The sequence below is a fragment of the Homarus americanus genome, unplaced genomic scaffold, assembly GCF_018991925.1.
Source record: "Homarus americanus isolate GMGI-L3 unplaced genomic scaffold, GMGI_Hamer_2.0 scaffold9847, whole genome shotgun sequence".
NCBI lineage: Eukaryota > Metazoa > Arthropoda > Malacostraca > Decapoda > Nephropidae > Homarus > Homarus americanus.
Window position 1 is genome coordinate 1,264,831 of NW_024721178.1, and position 16,091 is coordinate 1,280,921.

General features: G+C 39.3%; 1 protein-coding gene across 1 annotated transcript in view; it reads left to right on the forward strand.

The window, feature by feature from the left end:
• Positions 1-15,311, forward strand: part of LOC121861638 (tyrosine 3-monooxygenase-like) — a 37,530-nt gene extending 22,219 nt beyond the window's left edge. The window contains exons 2-10 of the mRNA XM_042359533.1: positions 2,365-2,476; positions 3,257-3,390; positions 5,468-5,651; positions 6,079-6,235; positions 6,363-6,559; positions 6,914-7,049; positions 7,991-8,117; positions 8,235-8,464; positions 9,153-15,311. Of these exons, the coding sequence (XP_042215467.1) occupies positions 2,365-2,476; positions 3,257-3,390; positions 5,468-5,651; positions 6,079-6,235; positions 6,363-6,559; positions 6,914-7,049; positions 7,991-8,117; positions 8,235-8,464; positions 9,153-9,318 (1,443 nt within the window). The 3' untranslated portion in view covers positions 9,319-15,311. The remainder of the gene's footprint in view (positions 1-2,364; positions 2,477-3,256; positions 3,391-5,467; positions 5,652-6,078; positions 6,236-6,362; positions 6,560-6,913; positions 7,050-7,990; positions 8,118-8,234; positions 8,465-9,152) is intronic.
• The last annotated feature ends 780 nt before the right edge of the window (positions 15,312-16,091 follow it).

Sequence of the window (16,091 nt, forward strand, 5' to 3'; positions counted from 1 at the left end):
CCTGTCCTGTGGTAAACGAGTCCCTCTGTTTACTTTTCTCAGTAAACATTAGTGTGTGAGTCCTTGTTTATGCCTCCTGGTTTAAGTCGAGTCTCTTATATCCCTCTTACCGTTAAGGGGGAGGGGGAGTTAATCTTGAGGTGAAATTGGGTTCGGTTGGGTTTAAGTTAGGTTTGGTTAGGTTGGGTTGGGTTTAAGTTAGATTTGGTTAGGTTAGGTTGGGTTTAAGTTAGGTTTGGTTAGGTTAGGTTGGGTTTAAGTTAGGTTTGGTTAGGTTAGGTTGGGTTGGGTTTAAGTTAGGTTTGGTTAGGTTAGGTTAGGGTAGGTTAGGTTAGGTTGGGTTTAAGTTAGGTTTGGTTAGGTTAGGTTGGGTTGCTAGGTTTGAGCAGTTAGGTTGGGCTTGCTAGGTTTGCTAGGGTTAGGTTAGGTTGGGTTTGGGTTACGTTTGGTTAGGTTAGGCTTGCTAGGTTTTACAGTTGGGTTTGCTAGGCTTGGTTAGGTTAGGTTGGCTTGGGTTAGGCTTCAATAGGGTTAGGTTGGGTTGGGCTTGGGTTAGGTTTGCTAGGTTAGGTTAGGTTAGGTTGGCTTGGGTTAGGTTGGGCTTGGGTTAGGGTTCGGTTAGGCTACCACAACGTCAGGTTAGGATAGGGTTAGACCAGGATAGCTTTAGAGCTAGGTTAGGTTAGATTGAAGGCCAGGTTTAGATTAGATTAGGTTGTATGTTAGGTTAGGATGGAGATTCTTCAGGTGATCCTATTCTTTATTATAAATTGAAAATTAAGGGTGAAGGTAAGTGTATGTGTGTTCCACTTACCGGTCTGGTAGCGTTTCGTGGTGATTGGTCCCTTCAGGATTATTGGAGAGCCAGTAATGAAGGGAGGTAGAGAGGGGGTGGGGGGGTGATAAACCCTGGGAGGTAGTGTGGCCCTCTCTCATTTAGCTATACAGTAGTTGATCATACCTTTAGGCACCTCTCTCTCTCTCTCTCTCTCTCTCTCTCCCCAAAACTCTCACGAGACTTACAACAGTTCGTCACTTGGCCTAACGAACCATCACTACTTAATGAATATCTAATTACCGACGACTAATAACGTGAGAATTGGTCTTAATTACCCTTCAGCGTGACGTCACACTCGCTATCTCGGAACTGATCAACCTTATCACGTTATTTTAGGTTTGTGTTTTTCGAATCTTGCCTTCAGTTGCCTATTTGTGAATGGAGGAAGCTGATTGGTTGGTTGTTGGCGAGAGGGTGTGAATGGAGGAAGCTGATTGGTTGGTTCGTGAGAGGGTGTGAACGGAGAAAGCTGATTGGTTGGTTGTTGGCGAGAGGGTATGAATGGAGAATACTGATTGGTTGGTTCGTGAGAGGATGTGAATGGAGGAATGGTTGGTTGTTCGTGAGAGGATGTGAATGGAGAAAGCTGATTGGTTGGTTGTTCAGAGGATGTGAACGGAGAAAGCTGATTGGTTGGTTGTTCGCGAGAGGATGTGAACGGAGAAAGCGGATTGGTTGGTTGTTCGCGAGAGGATGTGAACGGAGAAAGCGGATTGGTTGGCTGTTTGCGAGAGGGTGTGAACGGAAGAAGCTGATTGGCTTCTTCGCTATATGGTATGAACGAAGGAAGCTAATACGCATTGTGATTCGTCCCTTGATTTTCGAAGGAGCTTCATGGAAAAAGATAATTGGTCATTAGTAAATTTAAAGATAAATGATTGGTGGACGATGTTTGACGGCAGTGTAGTAATTGGCTAACTATATTCCCGGTGAAATAAACACAGGCTGGTGATTGGCCACCTACTTTGACAGATCTGTTTAATGATTGGCTGTCCCAGGTCTGTGTCGGAGCCTACAAGAATACAGTAAATAAAGAACACACACACACACACACACACACACACACACACAAGTCAAGTTACTCAGGCAGACAACAAGGGGTATTTTCTAGGCGGTCACTCACCACCACACACTAAACGGTGGACCATTAGCGAGATCGATGTCCTGGGGGAGGGGGGGTTATGTCTGCTGTTGGAGGAGAGAGGGAGGGAGGGGTTATGTCTCACTGTTGGAGGAGGAGAGAGGGAGGGGGTTAGTCTGCTGTTGGAGAGAGAGAGAGAGAGGGAGGGGGGGTATGTCTCACTGTTGGAGGAGAGAGGGAGGGGGGGTTATGTCTCACTGTTGGAGGAGAGGGAGAAGGAACTATCGTACTCTTGGAGGGAAAAAGGGGGGAAATGTCTCTCTCTGGGGGGTAGATTAAGGGAAAGTAACTGTCTGAAGGATAGTACCCATTTTCTGTCATCATACTTACTTCCCTTGTACTCATTTACTTCCCTTGTACTCATTTACTTCCCTTGTACTCACAGAATGGCTACCCAGCAAGGCGTCGCTCCCTGGTGGACGACGCCAGATTTGAGACGACCATCAACAAACAGCAAAAGCAGTCTTGGATAGAGGAAGCCCAGCGACTATCCTGCGGTAAGTTACGATGGATAGACGATAGCTAGGGGACGTAGGGATAGTTTAATTGATGTTTATAAAGGTGGCAGGGATATTGTAAGTGGATAGAAGAGGCATAAGGACTAGGGTGGTAGGGATACTGTCAGTGGATAGAAGAGGATTAGTGACTATCCTGCCTGTAAGTTACGATGGATAGACGATAGATAATGTTGGGGAGTCATAATAATGTTTGATCTAGATTGCAAGTATATTGTAAATAATAGAAAGGATAGATGGTGTCTCATGATGGATAGATGATAGAAAATAACAATAACAGGGGGAATATTTTATTGATATTTGAATAGGTGGATAGAGAGAGAGAGAGAGAGAGAGAGAGAGAGAGAGAGAGAGAGAGAGAGAGAGAGGTTGACTGTCCTCTACTTTCTCACTCTTCGCGGATAGGTGTGGATAGTGGATAGACACATTACATTGACTTGGGTTATTCCTCCTTACTAACCTAACCTAACCTAACCTAACTTCACCTAAAATTACCTTAGTTTTATAACGTAGTTCCTAAAATTATCATAGTTTAATAACGGTGTGGTACCTAAAATTATCGTAGTTCTGTAACATTAATTGATATTGTACTCCCATCCTTTCTAAATTATACCTTCGAGTTTGTAATTATTTGACGAATTATGTGACTAATTTTACCCAAATCAAAAGACCTACACGAAGAAGGGATGACATAGACTACAGGTGGTGGTGGTGGTGGTGGGGGGTATATATTATAGTAACGAGGTCTTCTTATCGCTACAGATGGGGAGCTGAGCGAGGAGGAGGTGTTTCTGGTGCAGAGTCCTTGTGAGCCCGATGTCCCCCAGCAGGTAGCTCTCGTTGTGGCTCTCGTCGATGGCATCACCTCCCTCCCTCGGATCATCAAGACCATAGAGGTAAGGAGGAAGAAGAAGAGGGAGAATGGGTTTAATGTAAGGGGGTAAAGATGGTGAGGAAGAAAGATGAGAGGTATAAAGGGAGAGGAATGAAGGAGGAAGTATAAAAGGAGAGGAATAGAGGAGGAAAATAAAGGAGATCAGGAATGGAGAAAGAACTTACAAAAGGAGTGGAATGAAAGAGGAAGGAAGAAGTTATAGAAGGAAAGGAATGATGGAAAGAAATAAACAAGGAATAAAGAAGTAACAAAAGAAGAGTAATGAAGAAGGGAGATAAAGAGGGTGAGGAATAAGAGAAAAAAAAGATACGAAAGGTGAGGGGATAAATGAGAAAGAAGGAAGGAATAAGCTGTAGAAGGAGATTAATTAAGGAAGTGGTGAGCCTCTGAAAAATCATCACCGTATTGCAAGGAGAAAGGAAGATGAAGGAGAGAAGAGTAAAGAGTGTGAGAGATAGAGAAGGAAGAAGAGTGTGAGAGATAGAGAAGGAAGAAGAGTGTGAGAGATAGAGAAGGAAGAAGAGTGTGAGAGATAGAGAAGGAAGAAGAGTGTGAGAGATAGAGAAGGAAAGAAGGAACTCTCGATAGACTTCAATGTAGAGAGAAAAAAAAAACGTGAAAAGATGGAGGGCGGAAGAGACGTTACCGTAAGACGTAAACGAAAGTACCACAAGACGTAAACAAACAGACCACAAGACGTAAACGAAGGAACCATAACACATAAACAAAGACTATAAAATGTAAACAAAGCGACCATAAAACGTAAACAAGACACCATAAGACGTAAACAAAAAGACCAAAAGACGTAAACAAAAAGACCATAAGACGTAAACAAAAAGACCATAAGACGTAAACAAAAAGACCATAAGACGTAAACAGACCATAAGACGTAAACAAAGAGATGTAGAGGTTGGGTAGCAACTCTTAAACCCGACTCTATAGTACATTGTAGCGACAGAAACCCTACCAGGAGTAACTTAGCTCAGAAAACGTTTAATAGCGGAGGGCCGGGAGGGGGAAGGGAGGGTCATAACTGAATGAAAAACGTACAGTAGAGAACGTTTAAAAGGGTGACATTGATAGGAAGGGAACGTTTTATGTGAGTATGGTGAGGGGGAGAACGTTTTATGTGAGTTTGGTGAAGGGGAGGGACGGTTTATGTGAGTTTTGTTTAGAGAAGAACGTTTTATGTGAGTCTGGTGAGGAGAAGAACGTTATATGTGAGTCTGGTGAAGGAACGAACGTTTTATGTGAGTCTAGTGAGAGAAAGAATGTTTTAAACCTCATCTAAAATTTATATTACCGTAGAAAACGTTCACATGGGGGAAATTATGTAGGAGGAACAACGTTTTATTCCCTGAATCTTAACTGAAAAAAAAGTTACTCCAGTAAACGTTTTGAGGAAAGAATGTGTAAAAGGAAAAACGTTTGACCTTAAAAGCACCATTAGAAAACGTCAGAGGGGAAAGAGGGAAAAGGAGGAACATTTGTCACGTGATTCGAGAGGGGAAACATTTAGTGGCACCTTACCTGACAGAGAACCAGCTTAAGGGAAATGTTTTGAAGGCAGGAACATTTTCAACATTAGTCTTACCTGAAACAAATAAAATAAAAAATGGAAAAAAAGAAGAGGGAATAATTTTTCGCATGATTTTTACTGTGAAAAAACGTGTTAGGGGGAAGTGGGTAAAGGGAAGAAATATCTCTCTCTCTCTCTCTCTCTCTCTCTCTCTCTCTCTCTCTCTCTCTCTCTCTCTGTAATATGACATCATACCACACTGATATGAGACATAGAACACACGAACGTTTTTGTTGTAAACCTTTAAAACCTCAAAACATGATGTGATGAGGTCAGGAATCACCCAAATATCGTTGTAATACTTGTGTGTATGTGTGTGTGTGTGTTTTTGTTTATCTGTTTGTGTCCCTTCGTCAAGATGTCTGTACGTGTCTTGTCATTAGCCTGTGTGTATTATCGCCCCACTTGTAGAATAAACATGTTTATCACTGTGTATGGCTGTGTATACTTGGCCTCCCATCACCTGGCATACACCCTCACCTCCTGGTCCCTCCGGCAGAACTTCAAGGGTCATGTGGCCCACGTTGAGACACGCCCTGCCCCTCGCAAGGGCGTCGCCTTCGACGTTCTCATCAAGATCGACATCCTGAGGGAGCCCCTTCTGAACCTCCTCAAGAGCCTCCGTCAAGGCTCGGCCATCGCCTCCGTCAACCTTCTGTCCGAACATCACTCCTCTATCAAAGGTGAACAGTGACCACACCTGGAGACCTTGTCCTTATTGTCTGCTAATTTATCACACTTATTTTATAAAGATACAGGTGACATCAGCACAATTAGACTGTATGTCTCTCCTGCGCTTCATCTTGTGTTCTTTGAATAAAAATACAGTACCAGAGAAAATTCTGTCACAGTAATCTCTGGCTGTTGCACCAGTCATAGCAGAAATTAAAACACAACACGATCTAAATAACACAAACTTACGTCTTCCAAGTGAATGTAATACAAACACTTGAGCTGAACTTTTACTGTTAGTGGTAATGCCAGGTATTTCCTTAAAATCTTTAATGAACTGCTGCCTCTACTGTTACACAATAGTAGCTTCCTAACTCTCCCCACTAACCTTCAACACCTGTTCTAACCCTCGCAAATACCCCCTAACACCACCTACAGAGGCATGGTTCCCCAAACACATCAGTGAGTTGGACATGTGTAACCACCTAATGACGAAGTTCGAGCCTGACCTGGACATGGACCATCCGGGCTTCGCTGACAAGGAATACCGCGCCCGGAGGAAGGAGATAGCTGACATTGCCTTCACCTACAGATAGTGAGTCACCTTTCGTGCAAGTAGTGAGTGCTGGCCTTTATTTTTATATAGCAATTGAATTTTACTTATAATTAGTGAGCCATATACCTTCACCACAGATCATATGTGTTGCTTTCTCCTCTACCAGTGGTGATCCCATTCCGAGGGTGGCGTACCAGCAGGAGGAGATAGATACGTGGGGAGCGGTATTTAAAGAACTGGAGCGTCTCATCCCAACCCATGCCTGTCGCCAGTACCGCGAAGTGTGGGAGATCCTCAAGAGGGACTGTGGGTACACACCAGACCAAATTCCTCAACTCGAAGACGTCTCCAAATTCATGAAACGTGAGTATGTGTATCGAGAACGTCTTTAGGTCATATAAAAAACATGAGTAAGAGGGTTAAAGACGTCTCCATCTGCATGAATTGTGACTAAAAGAGTCGAGGACGTCTCTACTTAACATGAAACATAAATAGGAAGATCAAGGACGTCTTCAAGTAGGGACACAGAGCACGAGGAGGATAAAGAAAAGAAAAGACGGGCATGGGGCAGGAAGGATAAAATATGGAAATATCATTGTCTTTTATTATGTTTTACTGTCAGTTGGTTCATCCCCCTGTCATCTATATTTGTGATAGAATTCTTTCCGTTGTCATTTGTGTGCGTGTCAGGTGACTGAGCTTCACCCCCTCCCGCAGGACGGACGGGGTTCACTCTGCGGCCAGCTGCTGGACTGCTGACGGCGCGAGACTTCCTGGCGTCCCTGGCCTTCAGGGTGTTCCAGTGCACCCAGTATATCCGCCACCACTCCTCCCCTCACCATTCCCCAGAGCCGTTAGTACTGATATGATGCTTATAAAGTAATAGACCTTTGTTATGTACATTACTTTGACAGTTCAGAACCAAACAGTACAGGAGTTAACTTTATTACCTTCAGTTCATACTCCAGGTATAATATTTTTACGGGATTTTGTCTCAAGAAATTAATGTTATGATGTACAGTCGCCTGCAATTATACCGGTACAGTGGCTGGTGGGTATTGGCGTGGTAGTATATTGAGGTGAATGGCCAGAAGCACAACTGATCATGGTAAACTTTTCTTTCGCTTAACGCTATCAAATATTATACCAACCTGCCTGTAGGGGTTGTGGCTTTAAGGTAGTCCTTTGAATTGCTCTCTAAGTGACCGTAATGTAAAGAGGTCTATTACGGCCTTTTGTATCAACCTTTAGAATATATATATAATGGACGAGAGTATACAAATATCTCTCGTGTATAATAGTAGGGAGCTGTACTAAGTGAGTGTGAAAATTCGGTTCTACCTATAGCCTCGACCCACCCCTCACCCACCACTCCTACACCACCTGTCTCTGTAAAATACAACTTTCACCACGGCAAATTACATCGTCTCTTATGATTACTGTACACTATTATTTAAACAATTAATATGTCATACTATACTGTGCTGGTATACAACATACCCAACCAGACAACATTTCTCCCATAAAATAACTCTGGTTACATAAGTTTTCATGTAAGAATATACTGACTACTTAATACAGGAAGATAGTCTACATAAGACGATTATATGATGTAGATGCCTTCGTAACATAATTTGGTGCAACCTTCCTCCCCCCCATCCACCAACACATCGGCCTCCCTGCCCTGCCTCCTTACATCACACCACTCCGTCACCACCAATCAGATAAAAGGAAACGATGTTAATATTTGGTAATCAGAATGTAATACCATTAACTACTCTCAATTATCAACAGGGACGCCATTCACGAGCTGCTGGGTCACGCGCCACTGTTAGCAGAGCCAGCCTTCGCCCAGTTCTCTCAAGAGCTGGGCCTGGCGTCCCTTGGTGCCTCTGACCACGAGATAGAGAAGTTTGCCACGGTGAGTCCTGCCCTGGTTTAGTGCCCCCTACACACACACACACACACACACACACACACACACACACACACACACACTAATTATCAACTCATCCTCTGAAGCCGGCCCTCTCCCCAGATGTATTGGTTCACCGTGGAATTTGGGCTGTGTCGTGAGAGCGGAGACGTCCGGGCTTGGGGCGCTGGCCTCCTGAGCAGTTTCGGAGAGCTAGCTCATGCCCTCTCTGACAAGCCCAGTAAGAAGGACTTCGACCCAGCCATCACCTCCGTCCAGCCCTATCAGGACCAGGACTACCAGGACCTGTACTTCATCGCTGACACTGTGGAGGACGCCCAGGAGAAGTTCAGGTGAGTGAGAGAGGTTCAGTCTACACTTTCCTTACTTTGGTTTCATAATTCTAATCACCTGCAGATTATTTCCTCTTCTAATTTCACCGAATGTTGAAAAACCCTAATGCCAACCTAACCTAACCTAATCTTCTAGGTCAAGTTAGGGTGTTTAATCATCAGGTGAAATAAGCTTGGAAGTTTAATCTTCAGGTAATCCCATATTCCATGTTTTTACTGTACGACGCCTTTAAATTGTTTATTCTTTGAAATGTAGAGAAATTATGGGTCAGCTGTAGTAGTAGTAGTAAAGATATTGAATGTAGCACAGTATTAGTAGTAGTTGTTGTGTTAATAACAGTAGAAGGATGAAGAGAGTACAAAGTCACACCTGAAAAACTACTCTGTAAAATTTTAAAACTAATTTAGAGATGAATATCATTTTATTGCCCAAAGTATGCACATGGGAATGGTAGCTTCATTAGTTTTTATTTTTATTTATTGTTATTTTTCTTTACAATGGGGAGATAACCAGAAGCAATTTTACAGCTGAAATTATCAATATTTCTGAAATTTTCTTCGTTGGCGACCCTTGGGACCCGAAGTATGTATACGTGAAGGGATCATAGGTTGATCTTTTTCCTTATTGCTGTATTGACTTGGTCTCAAAGGACTACAGAGCTACTAACTCCTGCTCTCACTGTTGCAGACGCTGGACTTTCCAGACCATGAGCCGACCTTATGAGGTACGCTATGAACCCCACAGTCAGTCCGTCCAGACTTTGGACTCTGTGCACAAGTTGGAAGACCTCACTTCCTCCCTTACTTCTGAGATCCAGCGACTTAACAATGCTGTTCGCAAGATGAAATTCTAAGTTCATGAACTCATTAGGGTAGATATAGGAGGTGTGTAGACGAGTGGTTGTTGAAGGCAGGTGATTGATGAGGTTAGATGTTTAATAGACTAGTGATTGATGACGGTAACAGGAAACAGTAATATAGACACAATTTATACTAGCAGACAGTATCACTCGAACACATTGCACCACATAAATAAATCAACAGCATCCTTTCGATAAGTCATGTAATCTAAAAGTAAAACGACTTTCGGTTAATTCCATAAAAATATTAACACAAGGAAACCTGCTCCATATCAACAACGAAATACAATAAGATAAACACCAAAGCCATTACCATAACCTGATTTGCAATAATAACACCAGCTGTATAACAAACCACAGTACATAACGACAAACACCACTACATCATGACTCACCATCTTTACGACGATTCTAACATTTCTCACAACACTTTGGTAAACTGTACAGCGCCTTACACACCCAAAACACCACTTTCCATAACTGATGCGATGATTTTAACACAAGAACCACTTTTGGCTTAATGATTTATTGTGATAACTCATTGGTCTTCCCAGCAGTGCATCATTGTTTATAACATGTCAGAAGTCAGTGGCTCTTTAGGGCGAGGCTGGCACGGGGTTACTGACTGAAAGGAAGTCACAGGGGCTTTGGTTTGATTCCCGCAACAATGTAACAGTACTTCTGGACTGTACATGAAGATTCACATTCTTTTATTGCTTATATATTAATGATTTTCTTTATCAGTGAATTTTCGAATTTTAGCCACATGAAAATACCATATGTAAATGAGTATATTATCAACTAAAGATATTATAGAAAAATAACTGTGATGATGAGGAAAGAAGTATTAAGCTACAATTACTTCCCCAAACTAATTATTATAATATATTTTTATACTAAATAGGAATCGTAATTTTGAGTTTAATAATTCCTACTGATTATTTTTCTATAAGCTTAATGCCCCCCTTTGACCTACTTCATAATGACATGTGGTAAACTAGGTCAATTTGCTGTCAAGTTAAAGGAAAACAAAATTACTCGATATTAATGTAACTCACTTAAACCTACGAGTAGTTTTAATTAATATCTAATAAAATTAATAATAATATTGAGTTACAAAACTGATTCGTGTAAAATAATCGTTAGCCAAATATGAAGATCAGCTTCTCTATAAAACGTGCAATATTATAGGTACACAAAATTCAAAATTCTATAGTGGTACACAGACTAAAGTTCTATTTTATTACAAAGATCGAAAAGCTTTAATTATACAGAGGTACATTAATAGAAAAAAAAATATATTCATACACAGACTAAACATGTTCCTCACTTTACAACAAACATTCACTTTATTAAGCTCAATACAACAGAAATTTACTCAATACAGACCATTACAGAAGAAATGAATAATTGCTCATGACAGTAAACATTCACGTGATATTGTTCAGTCAGGGAAAAAAATCACTTGATACTATTCACCACAACAGAAATTCACCTGACACAGCTCAACTCAGCAGAAAATAAGCCTGACACAGCTTTTCACAAATACAAATTAAATCGACACAACCAAAATTCACTCAGAGCAGCAATAATTTCACTCATCTCGGAACAAATTATTTCTACAAGCCAAAAATTAACTCATAAATGCAAAACAATCTTCAACTCAATAAACTGTTCTATATATTTCAACATCGTGCCCCCTTGATACATTACCGGTAGATACTGTATGGAAAACTGAGACTGCTTTAGATAAATTTGTGTTGTGCCGTCACAAGCGTTGAAAATACCTGTGAAATTACGTCTCGATCAACCATATAGTACTGTAATACTTAATCCATAGCAGTGATGGCAGCAACGGCAGGTGGTGAATCTTATGTTCAGATAATGCTGATCATAATATAAACCATTATTGACGGTTTTTATATGTTGTTGCTTGATTCGTAAAATTCTATTTTATATGATATAAACACGCTGTCAAATTACAGATTATATTTTTAAAGATATATAATTTATTGGATATTAAATAATCATTCTCATTAAGTGTAACGCAAGAGTATATTTATATACAGTATATAATAATATACGAATTTGTTAACAACCAAATGATCTCTTATATTATTATAATACTTATCAATATGAATTGTGTGGTAATAAAATTACCACACAACTCCCACAGTAGATTAAGAAACTTTGACAAGTTTCATGACAAGTTTCATGAAGGAAACTTACAAAAGTAACATCTTAATTCTAGTTTTCCTGAACCAGAAGTACTTTGTATATTTTTATGTTATTTGTTTGCTATTCTCGAGTAGTGTGTCAATGTTTCACAAAAACATTACAGTCGTCGACAGAGAGTAAGTCAACTAACTGGGAGTGTTTTTGTGTTCTTTCACGACTCGTTAGCCTGTGGAATCTTTCAGCACGATAAAGTTGTTTATCTCTTGATATTTTACTGTTGATGACAATATACACTCAGTATGTTCTAACCTCGAATACATACTTTAAGAACTTGTTTGTTAAAGTACAATAAAACCACATTATAACATCAACATTCACGTTCAAATCTGATCGAAATACCGAACGAAATAAAATTCAGAATGAAATGCAGAGCTCGATTCTCGTAACTCATTTTAAATAGAATTTTTGAAGAAAGTTTTAATAATTTCTACAATTTGGGAACTTTGGAGTTTTCTTTTCACTCTTTCTAGTAAGTATACAAAGCGATGCAATGTGTGAATATGCAGAGCCTATTCGAATCACAATCTGATTTAATATTTACTTGAAGTTGCATCTTTGGTCTTCTCTTCTGTGTTAGAGGATAGATGATGGCTAGGCTTCCCGTATTAGATTACAGTCTCACTTATCCTAAATCCTGTCGTAGGTATGGGTTACACGTAGCCTATCTGAAATCCTAATATAGATGTGGATTAAACATATCTTAAATCCTGTCGTAGGTTGTGGATTACACTAACCTGTATCCTAATTCCAGACATAGGGAGGGAATTACACGTATGTTAAATCCTATGGTAGTTGTTGATTATACTTATAATTATTTATTTTGGTATCGTAGTAGATTAAACATACAGTACCTAAAATCCTGACGTAAATCTGGATTCCACTATATCGAAATCCTGACGCAGCTATGGATTACACACCATAAAAAATCCTGAAATAAACGTGCAATTATATTTATTAACGTGAGATGATTATTATTGACTTATTTTTGTGTGTTATAAATTAAGAGTTGCTGAATAGGGTTCGTCATGATTATAATTAATCTATATAATATTTTGAGTAAATTTATATAACGTGAAATTACATTGTTTATTTAACAAACATAATTAAAGTGTTTGTGATATACTGATTCCTTTTATACGTTGATAGTTTATGAAATATTATTATTGATAATCATGGTTACTTGGATGCTGATATAATCGTATATAAAAAGTAACTTAGGGAAAGTAACCTGTAGGAGAGTAACCTTTAGAGAAAGTAACCCATTGGGAGATTAACCCTTAGGGAAAGTAACCTAAAGAGAAAGTAATCCATAGGGAAAGTAACCCATAGGAAAAGTAACCCATAGTAAAAGTAATCCATAGAGAAAGTAACCATAGGGAAAGTAACATTGGGGAAAGTAACCTATAGAGAAAGTAACCAATAGGGAAAGTAACCAATAAAGAAAGTAGCCCATGGAAAAAGTAACTCATAGGGAAAGAAACTCATAGGAAAAGTAACCCATATAGAAAGTACCGTTTAGGTAGAATGAGTCTGTGGAAAGTAGTCCTGACAAAATGAGCATCTGAGAAGTAATCCACAAGGAAAGTTGCTTCAATGGAAAGTAACTCCCAGGGAAAGCAATTCGTAGGGAAAATTAGCCCTAAGGAAAGTTACTCCTAGGAAAGATAATTCATCTGGAATGTAATCCCTAACTGTTAGGGAAAATAACTCAGGGGCAGTAGCCAGGGAAAGTGACTCTTAAGTCAAGGAGTCCTATGGAAAAGCGTTACTAGAGAAAGTGAGACTGGAGGTATATTTTAGGGGAATTAAGTAGTAGGGAAAGTGGCACTCAAGGGAAAGTAATTTTGATATAGTAATTCCCAGGGAAAATTATTCGTAGGGGAAGTAGCAATGCCAGGAAAAGTGACATGGACAGTAACTCTAAATGAAAATGACAAAGAAAGTAATCCAAGTAACTCCAGAGAAAGTAGTTTTAGAGAAACTCACTAATTATGAACATAACTCGTAAGATAATCCCCTGGAAAATAACGTACAGAAGTAACCCTGAGAGAGAGTAACTCGTGGGGAAAGTATCTCCCGAGGAAAGTATATAACTCGTAGGGAAAGTATACCCCTGGGAAAGTAAATCGTAGAGAAAGTATCTTCTAAGACCTAGAGAAAGTAACTAAGAGCTCTTGAAAGAACCTGCTCTTAAAGACCTCTAGGATATTTGGAAAAATAATATCTTCTTATCCTCTTGTTTACTAAGAATTATAGTGCCCCTTAACATGGAAAAAAGCTCTCTTGAATGCTAGGAAAATTGATGCTCCAACATGGTTAATTGTCCTCTCGTTTGCTAGGAAAACTGATGCCCCAACATGGATAATTGCCCTCTCGTTTGCTAGGAAAATCCATCCTTGGCATATCATGATAAGAGTACTGTACTGACCTGTTAGATATTAAGATAACCAATTTGAGAGGATGCAAGAAGTTGATCTTTTTATCAGAGAACTGAACTTTTTATGCCTAAGAAATCAAGGTGAAATGTTGACCTAATAACTAGGAAAAAAATTACCTTTAAATAGCACACAGTGACTTACTAGAAAAACTGACCTCTATATTTAGGAAAGTGATCATAATAAAGAAAGGAATATTCTGTACAGTGTAGTGACCATGAAAATTTACCTCTGTCGTGTAGAAAAGATAACATTTAATATACTAGATCCTGACACCAATAATAAAAATATATAACCTGTACGTATTTAAGAAAGTGACCAAAAATAAAAATGACCTCAAATGATGACCTGTGATAAGACTCTGACCCTAACAATAATGGAGATGCTTTGGTGAATGACTCAGTATCTGTAGTATATAATAATATGTATGGATGTGATGTAGTGGTGCAAATGGAAGGTTCAATCTTAAAATGGTAAAGGTAGAAGAAAAAAAAACTATTTACAAACACACACACACACACACATTGAAGTTAGTGTACATTAGCTAGATTGATAAAAATATGTAGCTAATTTGAAATGCATTTGTTTAGCTGACCCCTACACTGTCTAGGCCTATATCTAAACCTCCACTAAGAAAAAAATATGTGTATAAAAATATTCCTCATATGTAGTCTTGTTGTTTAAGAATGTATACTGGAAGATGTTGTATGACACTGAGGCATACTGTATGATAGACTTACACTGGATCTCACAATATATAACAGCATGCTATATCAGTATTTGTGACAAGATTCTCAATGTTGGTCTGAGTAGCCTAGTTGTCATCTATGTACTGAGGTGAATCACTACATATGAAAGCTGCTTCCTTCCCAGGTTACTTGTGGATCACCATTGGAAATTGTGTCGCTGTTCACATGTATGTTGATAGCTAGTCAAACTGTTGTACTAATGTTTGTAAGCTGCCCAAAGTATTTATAGCGTGCCCATTGTTACATAGAGTATAATTTGGATTAAAAAAGAGTATATTATTTTTAATTGTAATATGTCAGTAATTTAAGAAGCTGACAGTGGCGGGATTAATTAGATATGTTTAGGTTAATATATGATGAGACGACGGCAAATTACTGTACTGTATCCTGATAATCTACAGTGCTAGAGACCATTATGTGTACAGGTGTTGAGTATACTGTACGTCTTCTAGCGAGTGTGTAGTATTAGCTTCCTGCTGTGTGAGTACAAGCAACTACCTAGTCATTATATCCAATATGTCAAGACATCTCGTTGCGGTATAGATACATTTGTTGCTATAGCGGATACTCTTGTTTTATTCTTCCTTCCCTTGAATTAATTCCTCACTTTCCATTGCTAGTCTTATTGTATGATGTGATTAATGTAAATATCACAGAGCGTTGATGCACTTACACATTTATCTTACTCCACTACATACCAGTAATTGTGTTTTTGTCGACTTTGATACAATTAAAAATTTTCGCACACCATCATATCAGTTCTTCAGAGTCGCGGTAAAGTTCAACACTCCTTGGACTACGCCTTTATTTACACATACGAAGAAATGAAACAAAGTGGTTAACCAAATGGAAAGTTGTGATGGTAAATTTGATCTTCTGGGGCGGGAATCGAACACTGATAGCATTAGTGTAGTGAGAGGCAAGAAGTTTACAATCATTTGGACGATTCGGTAATTACCGGCCACCTCGGAGTAGTTCCGGTACACCAAGGGCTGTTATAGTTCTTAGTTTAATAAGTTACCGTTTTTTAAGTAATTGTCTTGTTCAGCTTTAATTAATTCTGGTTAAAGCACTGGAGTTGATGATATAAACTGTGGAAGGATCATCGTGGTGAAATCTAATTAGTAACTTTTTCTTCCGGAAGATGTCGTCACCAGCGTGGTGCAGTGTCAAAGACTATAATATAGTCTTTGACACTGCTCGACAATATTATAGTCTTTGGTGCTGTGTTGAGGCCGGAAGCGTACTAGTATGCTACTAACCTCGACGATATATGACACATCCTCACAGTAAATATTTTAATACATAATGATAAGCCAACCTATTAAAATAACATATTTGTGTC